Source organism: Arachis duranensis, chromosome 5, assembly GCF_000817695.3.
Source record: "Arachis duranensis cultivar V14167 chromosome 5, aradu.V14167.gnm2.J7QH, whole genome shotgun sequence".
NCBI lineage: Eukaryota > Viridiplantae > Streptophyta > Magnoliopsida > Fabales > Fabaceae > Arachis > Arachis duranensis.
Genome location: NC_029776.3, coordinates 58,619 through 71,998, shown reverse-complemented (window position 1 = coordinate 71,998; position 13,380 = coordinate 58,619). Strand labels below are relative to the sequence as shown.

At 29.3% G+C, this 13,380-nt stretch overlaps 1 protein-coding gene across 1 annotated transcript in view; it reads left to right on the top strand.

The window, feature by feature from the left end:
- Window positions 1-4,443, top strand: part of LOC107487272 (protein DETOXIFICATION 27-like) — a 5,406-nt gene extending 963 nt beyond the window's left edge. Inside the window, exons 2-8 of the mRNA XM_016107895.3 lie at window positions 80-621; window positions 1,472-1,558; window positions 2,936-2,992; window positions 3,090-3,328; window positions 3,544-3,662; window positions 4,095-4,184; window positions 4,265-4,443. Coding sequence (XP_015963381.1) covers window positions 80-621; window positions 1,472-1,558; window positions 2,936-2,992; window positions 3,090-3,328; window positions 3,544-3,662; window positions 4,095-4,184; window positions 4,265-4,318 — 1,188 coding nt within the window. The 3' untranslated portion in view covers window positions 4,319-4,443. The remainder of the gene's footprint in view (window positions 1-79; window positions 622-1,471; window positions 1,559-2,935; window positions 2,993-3,089; window positions 3,329-3,543; window positions 3,663-4,094; window positions 4,185-4,264) is intronic.
- Window positions 4,444-13,380: the final 8,937 nt, after the last annotated feature.

Here is a 13,380-nt window from a genome sequence, read left to right as displayed (position 1 = left end):
AAATAGGTTACAAAAATAAAAATAATTTTGGAAATCACACATTTCCTCCTCATATAAAGTTTTTATATTTTTGGATCAGATGGGCATGTCAAGTGCCTTAGAAACACTATGTGGGCAAGCCTTCGGGGCAAAGAAGTACCACATGCTGGGCGTATACATGCAGCGTTCATGGGTTGTTCTGTTCATAATCTCCATTGCACTCTTACCCATCTTCCTCTTCGCCACACCAATCTTGAAGCTCTTGGGACAGCCGGCGGATATAGCGGAGCTAGCTGGGGCGATCTCCATCAGTATCATACCCATTCACTTCGCCTACGCCTTCTATTTCCCTCTCTACTTCTTCCTTCAGAGCCAGCTGGAGAACAAGGTGATTGCTTGGGTGTCACTCTTTGCATTCTTTGTGCACTTGTTACTTGCTTGGTTGGCTGCTTACAAGTTTAAGGTGGGAGTGCTTTTTGTTGCTGCTGCTGCCAACGTTTCTTGGATAATCTTGACGTTAGGGTTTCTTGGCTATATCGTTTTGGGGAATTGTCCCGCCACGTGGACTGGTTTCTCCATTGAAGCTTTCTCTGGCCTTTCAGAATTCACCCAACTCTCTGCTGCCTCTGGAGTTATGATATGGTACTTCTTTTTATTTCTCTATCTTGTGTCCCTTATTATTATCAAATTACATGTAATCCATTCTCTATTTCACTAGCATACAGTCACATCTCTTTTATTACTTCAATGAATTCAAATAGCTTTAGAAATGGGTTATAAAACATAGTATGTTTAGCACAATAATATCTGTGTATAAAAAAACTTAGAGATTAAAGAATAATTACAAAAATTATTTTTCATCATTTAACATTTTTATCAAGAATATTTGTCATTTCAATTGAATTAAACAAAATAAGATTAAAAATTATTGATATCCAAGTGATGGCAGACACATACATAAAGATCTATTAATTACATTGACACAGTGTATTGTTTATACCTGCAGTTGGTATATTTGGTCTATGATCTGCTGAAATTTCTATTTTCAAATAATAATTTATGAAAGTTAGTTTTTAAAAGATATTTTTTAATAATTTGTAATATTTATGTTTAGTAAATCAAAATAAAATGACTTTCAATAAATATAAGTAACAATAAATATATGTAATAGAATGGGTTTTTTTTGAATACTTTAGATGTGTAATCTTTAAATTTTTTTTAAACATTGAACGTATAATTTTAAATTTTAGATGTATATTTTTTATTGGCAGATTTTTATTAGAGGCCAAGACTTTTCACGCAGTAAAATGGTTTGGACTTTGGAGTAGTAGTAGTAGTAGTAATAGAGGAATATTAACCAAGCTGAAACTTGATTGTGTTCTAAGTTTCTAACCTATTTTACTTGCTGTCTCCGTCCTATATTATTCTCCATCAATCCAAACATTAATCAAGCCAAGCATTCACGGGGATATCTAAATTTTTCCTTTTACAGCTTGGAAATTTGGTATGATAGAGCACTATTGTTGATGTCCGGAAATCTACCGAATGCTGCGGTTTCTGTGGAAGCATTAACCATATGGTAAATTGTGTTTATCATATCGTTTTAACTAATTAACTTATGGTTGTAAATTGCACTTCGCAACCATATAATTCTTGCAACCACAATATATATTATAGTGGGTTTGATTTTTGTTTTTTATTTTTAAAATTTCATAAAAGAAAAATAAAAGATAATAAAATTTTGTTTTTACTAAATATTAAAAATAAAAAAATACGAACTAAATACACTCTTATTTATTATCTACCTCTTTTATGTTTATTTAAGTTTAGAGAAAAGAACAAATTGATCTCTGACTTTTTGGTCTGTAGACATTTAAATTCCTAAAAATTTAAAAATACATTTAAGTCCTTGACTATAATCTATGGACATTGACACAATATGGGACACGACACAACAGGAGATACGGCAACACGCGAATTTTAAAATTCTACATGACACGGGGACATGGATACATATAAAATATAAAATATTTTTTAGTAAATCGTAATGATATTTTGATATTTTATTGCTATTAAAATATAAATTAAATTTTTTAATTATTTCTAATATCTTATTTTAATTATATCAAGTATTTAAAATATTTTTTGTTTTAATAAATAATAATATATACTATATCTAAATTTATTTTAAGAATATATGTTAACAATAAGACTGGACACACTGACATGACATGGCATTTAAGTGTGTTCAGGCGTGTCGGACGAGTGTCGGTAAGTGTCGTATCTGAAATGTATCCGACACACGGACACGGCAAATCAGCAAAGTGTCCGTACTTCATAGGTCCCTGACCTCTTCAAAATCTGGACACGTCGATCCCTGAGTCTAACTTATCGTATTTTAAAAACTCTCCCACACGTGTGCATTCATAACGACCATATCAGTACAATGAGAATCATGTTTGATTTATTCGTTGGGTCTGACTGATTCAAGTGAACTGAGAAATTGATAAATCTAAGTTTTGAAATTGTTAGAAACTTAAATATATTTTCAAATTCTGAAGGACTTAAATGTTCAAAAATTAAAAGATCAAGGATCTATTTGTCTTTTTGTCTTAAATTTATTATATATTTTGCAATATTTAGATCACATCAAAATTATAATTGTAATTTCAATATAAATTCTTTCAAAAATGTTTAGTTAACAGGTGGTTTAAGATGTATATTAAATATAGAAAGTTTATATTAGAAGACTAAAAATGTTAAATTTTCAAAATATTTACTTTATAGAAAATCTATAAAAACTATTAAAATTTTCTAACATCTATAGATAATTTACGTAACAAGCATTTCTAAGACATTTGTTGGCAAAACCGTTCTAAAAATACTCGAAATTGCTCCTTCTTGTCAATATGTTTGTGGATTGTTGTTTTCTCTAACTTGGTTTCTTTTGTGGCAGCTTGACTATAAATGTATGGCAGATGATGTTTCCAATGGGATTCCTTGCTGCTACAGGGTAATGTATCTTAACTTCTTAACCTTCCCTCTTTATTAAGAAGCTCTATAAGGTTGTAATAACTTTGGTAGAATAATAATGATGATGGATGTTGAAGAGTAAGAGTTGCAAATGAGCTTGGAGCTGGGAATGGAAAAGGAGCCAAGTTAGCTACCTTGGTTTCGGTGGCTGAATCATTTTCAATAGGCGTTTTCTTCTTGCTCTTGATTATAATCTTTCGCACTCAATTTGGCTATATATTTTCTTCGAGTATAGTTGTGATTAAAGAGGTTAATAAGTTGTCACTCCTCTTAGCCTTCACAATTCTGCTCAACAGTATCCAACCTGTTTTGTCAGGTAATGTACAATCTTTAAATTTTCTCACATATATTAACTAGACACATTTTTTTATGTCCTTTTTGTCTTATATATTATAACTAAAACATATATAGAATTTACACAAAGATTGGTTGATCTTACAAGTGTGTGTATAGACTAACTTGATAATCATAATTGATATACATAACAATAGATTTTCCTAAACTAAATTATATATATGCATGCTTCAACAGGGGTTGCCATAGGATCAGGATGGCAAAAATATGTGGCATACATAAACTTGATTTGCTACTATCTAATTGGGATACCGCTTGGGTTTTTGTTGGGTTTCGTCTTTGATATTGGAGTTGAGGTACGTTCTATATATTCTAACTTATTTGTTTCTACAGCATTATTACAATTTCAGATGAAATCAAATCATAAACAAAAATTAGTCTAGAATTATGTACAACCCTTTATACTACGATCATTTTTTTGAATAACGATTTATTTTAACGGCCACTCAAAAATTTATGACCAATAAGCTTTTCATGACAAAAAAAAAATTGATTGCTAAATCAATAACTATATTTTCAACAGCAAAATTATACTATTTTGCCATTAAATCCATCGCTAAATAAAAAGTTAGTAACCAAGATGAAAAGTTAGATTTTGGAAAAACTTTTGTTTCTAAATCGGTCATAAATGGTAAAATATAATCTCTCTCATTAGTTAAGCATATTGTTATAATTTGATTTGCTTCAAGCGGTAGTAATGCTGATATGAATTAATAATGAATGATCAGGGAATATGGGCAGGGTTAATTTTTGGTGGAACTGCAGTCCAGACTTTGGTACTGGCCTTAGTTACTATTCGAAGTGACTGGGACAAAGAGGTAAACGATTTTTTGTTTCTTCGTTCTTTGCACATATATATAGCAAAATAGGTAATTTATTGTTGAAATTAAAATTGCAGGCCAGGAGAGCAAGATTGCATGTGGCAAAATGGGAAGGTGCTGTGAAGAACTGAACAAAAAGTAGTGTCTTTTTCACATGCAATTCAATAGCATATGCGAGCACTGATTATAAGAATAATAAATGGACAAATGGAACTCATTACTATTTCTCATTCAAATTTTAATGAAAATAACTAGTGTGCGTGCGTGTTTTTCTTTTTATCAATTTTCCGAAAAAAAAGAAACTGAATTCTATAATTTTTTTTTTGTTAGGTTCAAAGCATCATGGGAAAGAAAGAAAACCAATTGAATTAACTACAATTAGTTTCCAATTTAGAACATAAAATTGAAGTTTATTTGCTAAAAGTTTTTAGAGATTTTATGAAACTATAGTTTCTCATAATAGATTGATCAGATTCTTGGTGATAAGATTTAGATATAGCTAAGAAGATGAAGAGAAACAGAAAAAAGAAAAAGTGAAAAACTGATGTGCTTGTGGAAAACCTCAGGTGTGCTAATAAAGATTTAGGTAGGATGTTTTGTCATTGCTGTCTCACATGGACATGGTAGCTCTTTTATGGGTTCCGTTGAAAAATGCGAAGAAGGATTAGGAAATTAAATGAAGCTAAAATAGACAATATTCACATGCTGGGATGGTGTATGTTTGCACTTGTGGGCACTGAACGTGAAAACCACATTGTCTATCAGATTCTAATTTCTTTTGGGTTGGGTCCATCGGCCAGTGTCTCTCTTAGCCTATTGTCTTTTTGTCCACAACACGTGAGCCCAAATGATAAAAGTTATGCTTCCCAATTATTCTTCTTTCCAATTATATCAGTTCAAGTTGACCCCCTAGAGGATGAAGGATGAGGATTTGTGTAGAGAAAATGTCAAAGCAGTGGTTGCTTGGAAGTTAGTAGTTGCATTATACATGTCTGGCAATTATTTTAGAGATTCTCAGTGTCTTCTAAATAAAGTTGCACGAACAAAGAACATCATATTGTGGTCCAACGGCTATCACTTATGATCTAATCTAATTACTACTCGTTGTTGAGCTTCCGCCACTCAGTTAAAGATGCTATTGGGATAAGACAACTTGCTCAAAAGCTCAAAGTGAAGCGGCGAAAATAAATTAAAAGAATGAATGAGAAAGAAGAACAAACTCAAGGAGTATGCTCTAGCTTGGCCAGCTAGCTCCAAGGTCATAAATATATCCTTGTCTTTTGTGACTTGTCTATTAATCCATTAATTAACTTTAGAAATTGTGGCTAATTTTGTAAGAATGAGTATTTTTTTAATTATTTTTATGTTCAATCCTGAAACAACTATGTAAGAAAATAATTGTTAGGAAACTAATTAGGGGCGGTGCAACCAGTTAATGAAAAAAGGTTCATTAATGAAAAGAAAATTCCAACTCAAGAGTCACTATAATTTTACTTTCATTCTCATTCACAGTAAAAAAAATTACAAAAAAAAATTAAAATATAACAAAAATAAATATCTAAAATTATTGTAAAAAATTATCAAAATCCTTTTAATTATATAGTAAAAAAAATACATCACTTTCGAATATAAAAATATCCAAAACCTTTTTAGATATCTAAAATAATTAAAAAAAATTAAAACCTAACAAAATGAGATATCCAAAATTATTAAAAAAAAAACATTCTAAAAGTATATATTAAAAAAATATTCAAAACTTAAAATCAATAAACATCCAAAACATATAATAAAAACATATTTGGAACCTAAGAAAAAAAATCCACAACGAGTAAAAAAAATCGTTCAAAATTTAAGAAGAAGAAGAGGAGAAAAAGAAGAGAGTTCAGAGAGAGAATGCGCGGCGTCGTGCCTAGGGTGACAAATTGCAGGGAGAGACATTCCGGTACCAGAGATTGTAGGAGGAAGCACGCGCATCGCGGTGAGAGGATTCGGAGTGGGAGGACACACCATCGCAAAACGAGGTGTTGCATGGAGAGGCGCAAAAATAATCACGGTTGGAGGGAGAGGGGCACGACACCACGGAGAGAAAAAGTTGAGGGCACTCAAGAGGAATTGCGAGGGAGATCGCAATGTCATGGGGGAGAGGAATTGGAGTGGGAGGTCGCGTTAAGTATTGAGGCTTATTGGATGACCTGTGTTTATGAATCTAATTTTAATTTTTTAAAATTTTAAAATTAAAATTTTAAAATTTTGAAAAATTATTTAAATTGGCTACACATAGAATTAGTTATTTATACTTTTTAATGAGCAAAATAATGAATTTGTTTATCACTACTTGACCAATTTATTGTGCGGGCGTGTGCTGATGTGCCTATGTGTATAAATCTTTATGCTAAAATATTGTTGTAAGTTAGTACTTATATATTTTTAAATACATTTGACTTTTATATAAATAAAATTATAAAATTTTTAATGGAAGATTTTGATTTAATAGTTAAAGACGTTTTATATTAGTGAAAGATTCTTAATTAAATGTTTACTCTTAGTACATTTTATATATCAACTATGTTATATGTACATTAACAAATCTCTTTAGTTTTAATATCCATAAATGTGCTGCAAAATTGGAAAAAAAATTTACCAAATTTTATATAAATATATTATAACTATTTTTGATATCTGATTTTAATGTATAAATAATATTTTTGAGATAACATGTTGGCATCACACCTAAGCTAGCAAACATGAAAAGAAAAAAAATTGAACACCATATTTTGTATATAATATAAATACTGATAATTTTATTAATTTAAATTTTGATGTTTATAAATATCTCAATTTCAAGTGCATAAATAACACAATTCAGAACAAACGGGTGACCATATTGTAAAAAGCTGAAAGAGATGGTACTACCTAGCTATATGCATATGAATGGCCAAGATAATTTGACCACACTCTTGAATAATACAAATCATAGAATAAAGGGTTTTTTCCCCTTGCCTAAACGCCACCTATAAGTATATATAATGCACTATGTAGCCAGCCATGCATGCATCTATTATTGCGGGGATTTTGGCTTTGTGGAATTGTATGTATCCTCTAATGAGTACAAAATTTTAATTCACACATTATGGGATTTGATAGGCAACAATATTAATAGTGATTACTCACAGGGTGAATCATATATAGATTATTCGGGAACCTTAGCCTGTATACAACTAGGAGCTAGGGAATGATACATGCATTTCGTAGCTTTTATTTAAATATACATAGTGATAAACTTCAAGAGCAATCAGCTTAGCTAGGTAGGTGGTTTAATTTATGTCGGATGCATGGTTTCAATTTTTACAGTTGCTATATTGTTGCAATCGTATTAATTAGACCACAATTATTGAGTCTCTTGAATTTATGTAATTTAAGCGTACAATCAATTATATTGCATTATTTAGAACTGCAATGAGTATACCAAAACCGTAATTTAAAAATGGTTTATGATACCTATTTTAGGTTAGTCAAATGATTAGTTCAATCGTCTTAAATAAGTATTAGGAATTTTGAATTCCACTTTATACCTACAATAATCTATTAGTAAGTAATAAATTTTTAAATAGAACTCACATCTATAACAAATTTATCCTTGATGATTGAATATATACCAAAAGAAAAAAAAAGTTTATGGCCTGAACAGATATAATTAACCCTCCTCCTAATTAATCCTAAGTCACTTCAATTTTCGGTGTCTAACAAATTATTCAACTACTAATGGGAGAATTAATCAAAGTATGGTTCCATTTTCAACACCTAAAAAAGTTGGAATAACAATTACATGTTTTGAAGCTTGGCCACACCCAGTTGCATGGCACCTTTATGAATTATGAGCGGTCCTACTCCTATATACAATGTTGTTTTGATTGCATCACTGCACAAATTCATTATAAGTTGTTAAATAATGTAGTTTGCACGATTGCAGTCTTTTTCATCCCTAAAACCAACTCTCTCTTTATTATTTCCCTAGCTACCTAGGTACCTAGCTAGCTGGATCGGATCTCTCTCTTCTAGATCTCTTTTTTCTCTCACTTAATTCTTTTTTTTTCCTTTTTTCCTGTTGTTTTATCCTTCATGTATATATGATGACATCTCTTCAATTTAACCCTTGAAACGAATAGAAATTGATTAACTTTATTGTATGTGCTGGACACAATCTCTGTTTCTTTCTGATCCATGATTAGCATATTATAAAGGCAATTATTGTTATTTTACCACCAAGAAGCTAAAGAACGAAGTAGTGGTTATCACATTTTAGTTTTGGTTCTACAACAGTTGTTCTTAACTTATTATTGTATATATACCATGTCTAATTTATTTGTCATTAGAAGCAATGATGTTATTACTGAAAGAGTCCAGTAGTAAAAACAACATAAATATTCAATATAAAAATAATATAAAAACACTCATAACATGATATGACAGTAAGTATAAGCAAATAAATATATCAAGCAACAACAAAAATGTACTGATATTTTAACGTAAAAAAATCTTTTAATATGAAAGATAAAAATCATGAGTCACCAAAATCAGAAAAATGGCTCTACTATAATTAAATATATATGAGATACAAGAGAATCTCAAATAAAGTATAAATCGTACATACAATCAACTAAAACATCAAAGTACAAACCTTACAAATGAGTAATAAGAAGATAAAAAATACTCAATAATAAAATTACTGTCTAAAACAAGTTTCTCTTTCTACAAATTTCCAATTAAAATTTTCACTTTTTAGAATAAAAAATAAGATGAGATAAAGTTATCGTTCAAATTTTAGACCGATTCAACAGTAAATGAATGAAAAACTATTGTTTTAAATTTATTGCTTTGCACAAAAATAAAAATTTTATTTATTTTTTTATCTTTTCTCTTACTTTGATAAATACTTTTTCTCTTTCAATGACCCTAAAAATTTAATTAATTTTTTTTATTAAATCAAATTGGTAATACTCAACAAAATGAAAAATAGTTACTTTATTAAAAAAAATATATAAATGGAGCGGATATTATTAATTTATTATTAGAAAAATATTTCTTGCGTAATTATCAATTGTAAGTTGATATTGACGAAAACATGAAGTGTATTAGCTAGTATACAATATTCAAAATATTATTTATATATTAAAATTAATTATTATATATTTATATATAAATATATATTTTATTTAATTTATTTTTAATATATATTTTATATTAATTATTAATTTCAATATATCATATATTCCGTATAATATAGAAATAAAAGTGTGAATGAAGATGGAAGGGAGGGTTCAAAGAAGAGTGAATTATTTTGCATGTTCGTATAATTTTATTAAATTTTTAGTTAAATTTTTATATATTTTTTTAATTGGGTATTTATACATTTTTTTTAATTTAGTCCCTATTAACATTAAACGTCAAAAAAATATCAATAAATTGTGGTATTATTCATATATTTTTAGGGATTCAATTGAAAAGAAAAAAAAAAGTATAGAGACCTAATTAAAAATTTATCTTTGTGGGATCCATTCATTTTTTTGGAAATTTTCTGGTTACCACCATATACATCTCCATCGTTAAAAACAATTACTATCACAGGTAACTAATACTGAGCCGATGTTTGGATTGAAAAAAAAAATGATTAGTCATCACATAATTGCAAGAACAATTTATTGCATATAAAAACAAATATATGCAACCATATATAATCATATCCGCGTAATGAAAAAACTTGCACGTATGACATATATTAACAAGAACTATTAATAGATTAATAACTAAAATTGTTTATAAAAGCTTATTTTTATATAGTTCCTCAAACAAGATAACTAATTTGACGGACAAAAACTAAAAAATAAGTATATTTAAGGCATGAATTTTTTCCTAGAACAAGGAATACATATTTTTTCAAGTATTAATAAAAGATAAGACATATAAAGCAACACTTCATAATTTTTTCTGCGCATTCCTGGATTAAATCATGTCAAACAATATCAACAATCACCGACTCATTTATAATTTAGTTTCCTGAAAAAGAGACTCTTGCAAATAGTTTCGAACAAATTTAGGACGATAAGAAAAGAAACAGAAAAATCCAAATTTTCCATAACTACATAAAAAAAGAAAAACAGAACCCTAATAAATCAGCATGATCACAGTAACAACAATCAACAATAAACAAAATTCATAATCAGCAAAATCAATACATATATCAATTCATCAATTAATAAAACCTGTAATCAACTCATAAATCATTATAAAAAAAATTATCATTTGCTTAAACCTATTATATCTACTATAAAATAAAAAATTAACCAGTTACCTATTTTGGTAGATCGACTTTAAGCAGCAAATTGAGGTGTGGTCAGGCGAGGAACGCGAAGGAGGCCACGGTGCACGCACGAATAGTGCAAAGCAGTGCAGCTTAGACTAAGAATGACGGACGACGACGACAAACGCTCACGCCGCTAAAGAGGACGATGATGGCGACGACGCAGATGAACGAACGGAGAAGAAACGCCATTGACTTCAATTCAGAGAATAAGCGCTAGCTATGGTTCTTTAATTTTGGGGCAAAATACTAAAAGTTGTTTTGATATTTTTAAAAAATAAAGGTGGGTTCAATTAGCTATTCTAACTCAATTATAAGAATATTCAATTTTTAAATAAAGTATTTTGTTATTTCAAACATTTTTATTACTATATGAATTAAATTTAAAAAAAATTAACATCTAAAAATTTAATAAAAAATATAAAAATATAATTAAAATTTTAATAAAAATATAAAAACCTACGGAATAATTAAACCTTAACAAAAAAAGAAACTAAAGGTCCCACGCTGTCTATTGGCTGCACCGTTGGGTGGCAATTGGCATTGATAAAGACTCGTTAACAACGCCACCTTTGACCTTTGGCCTCTTTTCCCATCCCATAAATTAAAATTAAGTTTAAAACCATCTTCCCTATATATAAATATTAATTAATATAATTTTTAGGAAAAGGTTTATTGTGAGGAGATAAAAGATTACAAGCTAGCCTGTTAGAGAGAAGCGAGAATGATAGTTATGATTAAAATTAAAGTATTAAACCTACTTCTCACGCGATTTGGTAAAATTCTACTTAATTATGATATTTTTCTCATAAAGTATACTTATACATACATCAAGTTTTCTCGAAATTTATTTAGATATTATATATTTTGTATATATGTACATATTCTTTTATTTTAAAAACTAATTCACAACAATTGTCCCAAAGCAAATGAGAAAGTCAAAATTAATTTGAATTGAACGAATACATATGTGATGATGGTCACGACAGACGCTAGTATAATTTTCTTTAAATAATAATTACAACATTTCTTCTTCTTCTTGTATTGTTTGGTTTCTTTCTCTTGCGCTAACATCACATGTGCAACTAGTCATATTAAACCACTTTTATTTAATTTGGATTAAATTTGTGTATTTTATTGGCATGAATTTATAGACCGTGTATTGTTGTCATGGATTAAGATGGAAGAGTGATTTAATAAGTCAATTTCCATTTCTTTATCAACAATCGATGAAGCCTTTTCTTCTTCTCCATGCCCCCTAATAAAAACCAGCATTAATAATGGCAGCATTTACATCGAAGAGCAGTATGTAGTAGTGATGGATCCAACACAACACAAAGACAAAGACGGCCTATGTGGTCTGGCTGTCAACCAGACACTGATTGAACCAACACCTTCCAAGCGTGTCGTTTTGCACTCTCCTTCCTATTCCCACTTTTAATTTTGGTCCTTTTTGGCCACAAACAACACAATTGGTGGGCAACTACTCTTACTAGCTTTTAAGTGCATAATATTATTAAGAGTTTAGCTAACATGTATGTTAAAAATGTATGATAAATTTATTATTAATAAAAATTTTAAATATTTTTATTTAATAAAAATAAAATAAATACATTGAAAATAAATTTANACACGCAAATTTTAAAATTTTACATAACATGGGGACACACATATATATAAAATATAAAGTATTTTTTAGATAAATTAAAATAATATTTTAATATTTTATTGATATTAAAATATAAATTAAAATTTTTAATTATTTTTAATGTCTTATTTTAATTATATTAATTATTTAAAATATTTTTTGTTTTAATAAATAATAATCTATACTATATCTAAATTTATTTTAAGAATATATGTTAAGAATAAGACCGAACATGTGGACACGTGATGGTATTTAGGTGTATCCAGGCGTGTTCAGAGAAATTTTTTTTATTTTATTTTTATTAAGACATGGTTGGACACAGCAAACACACATGTCGGACGAGTATCGATGAGTGTCGTGTCCAAAATGTGTCTGACACGCGGACACACTAATTTAGCAAAGTATCCAATAATAAATTTATCATATACTCTTAGAATATATGTTAACTAAATCCTATTATTAATTATAATGATGCCTACTGATAAACGAGATTTAGCATGTCGATTTAGAATTCAATGATGAATATGATCGTAAGTACAGTCTAATCGACACTTAAACTTCGCACCAAACAATCCTACAATCTATAACCGAGAGTACTAGTCTCCCGAGTCGTCCTCCCTTGGAATTGCTAGAGTGTGTATCTTATTGATTAGGAAGCCTTGTTATGATTCTTTGAAGGTTTTAACAAAATAGAAAACAAACAATCAATCCTTAAAAGACTTGGCTTAGGGTTGGCATTAGAAATTTTATCCTTATAGTTCCTTCAATGATGACAACAGTTAGGCCTTGCTTCATTTAGTTAACCCCTAGGCATAGAGGAAAGTCAAATGAGAGTAATCAACTTGAGTCACAAGTCCTAGCCTTACCTTATGAAAATCTAGCTTTAGTGTACTCCAAGTCAATTAGCAATCCCTAATTCCAAATCAACAATTGACACAACTATTCAACTTCTTCTAATGGCTCAAACCCTATGCCAAGTAAGAAACTTTTACTCCATAACTAGTGTTGGCATTTTATCAAACATTTGATGAGCAAGAGTGAAAGTCATAGTAAAATTGAGAAGAAAGTAGAATTAAAAGTATTCCAACACAAGGAACTATCAACAATTAACAAAGAACAACAATGGAAATGAGATTCTAAAGGAATTGATTAAATCCAAAACTACAAAATTGAATCCAAGATCTATG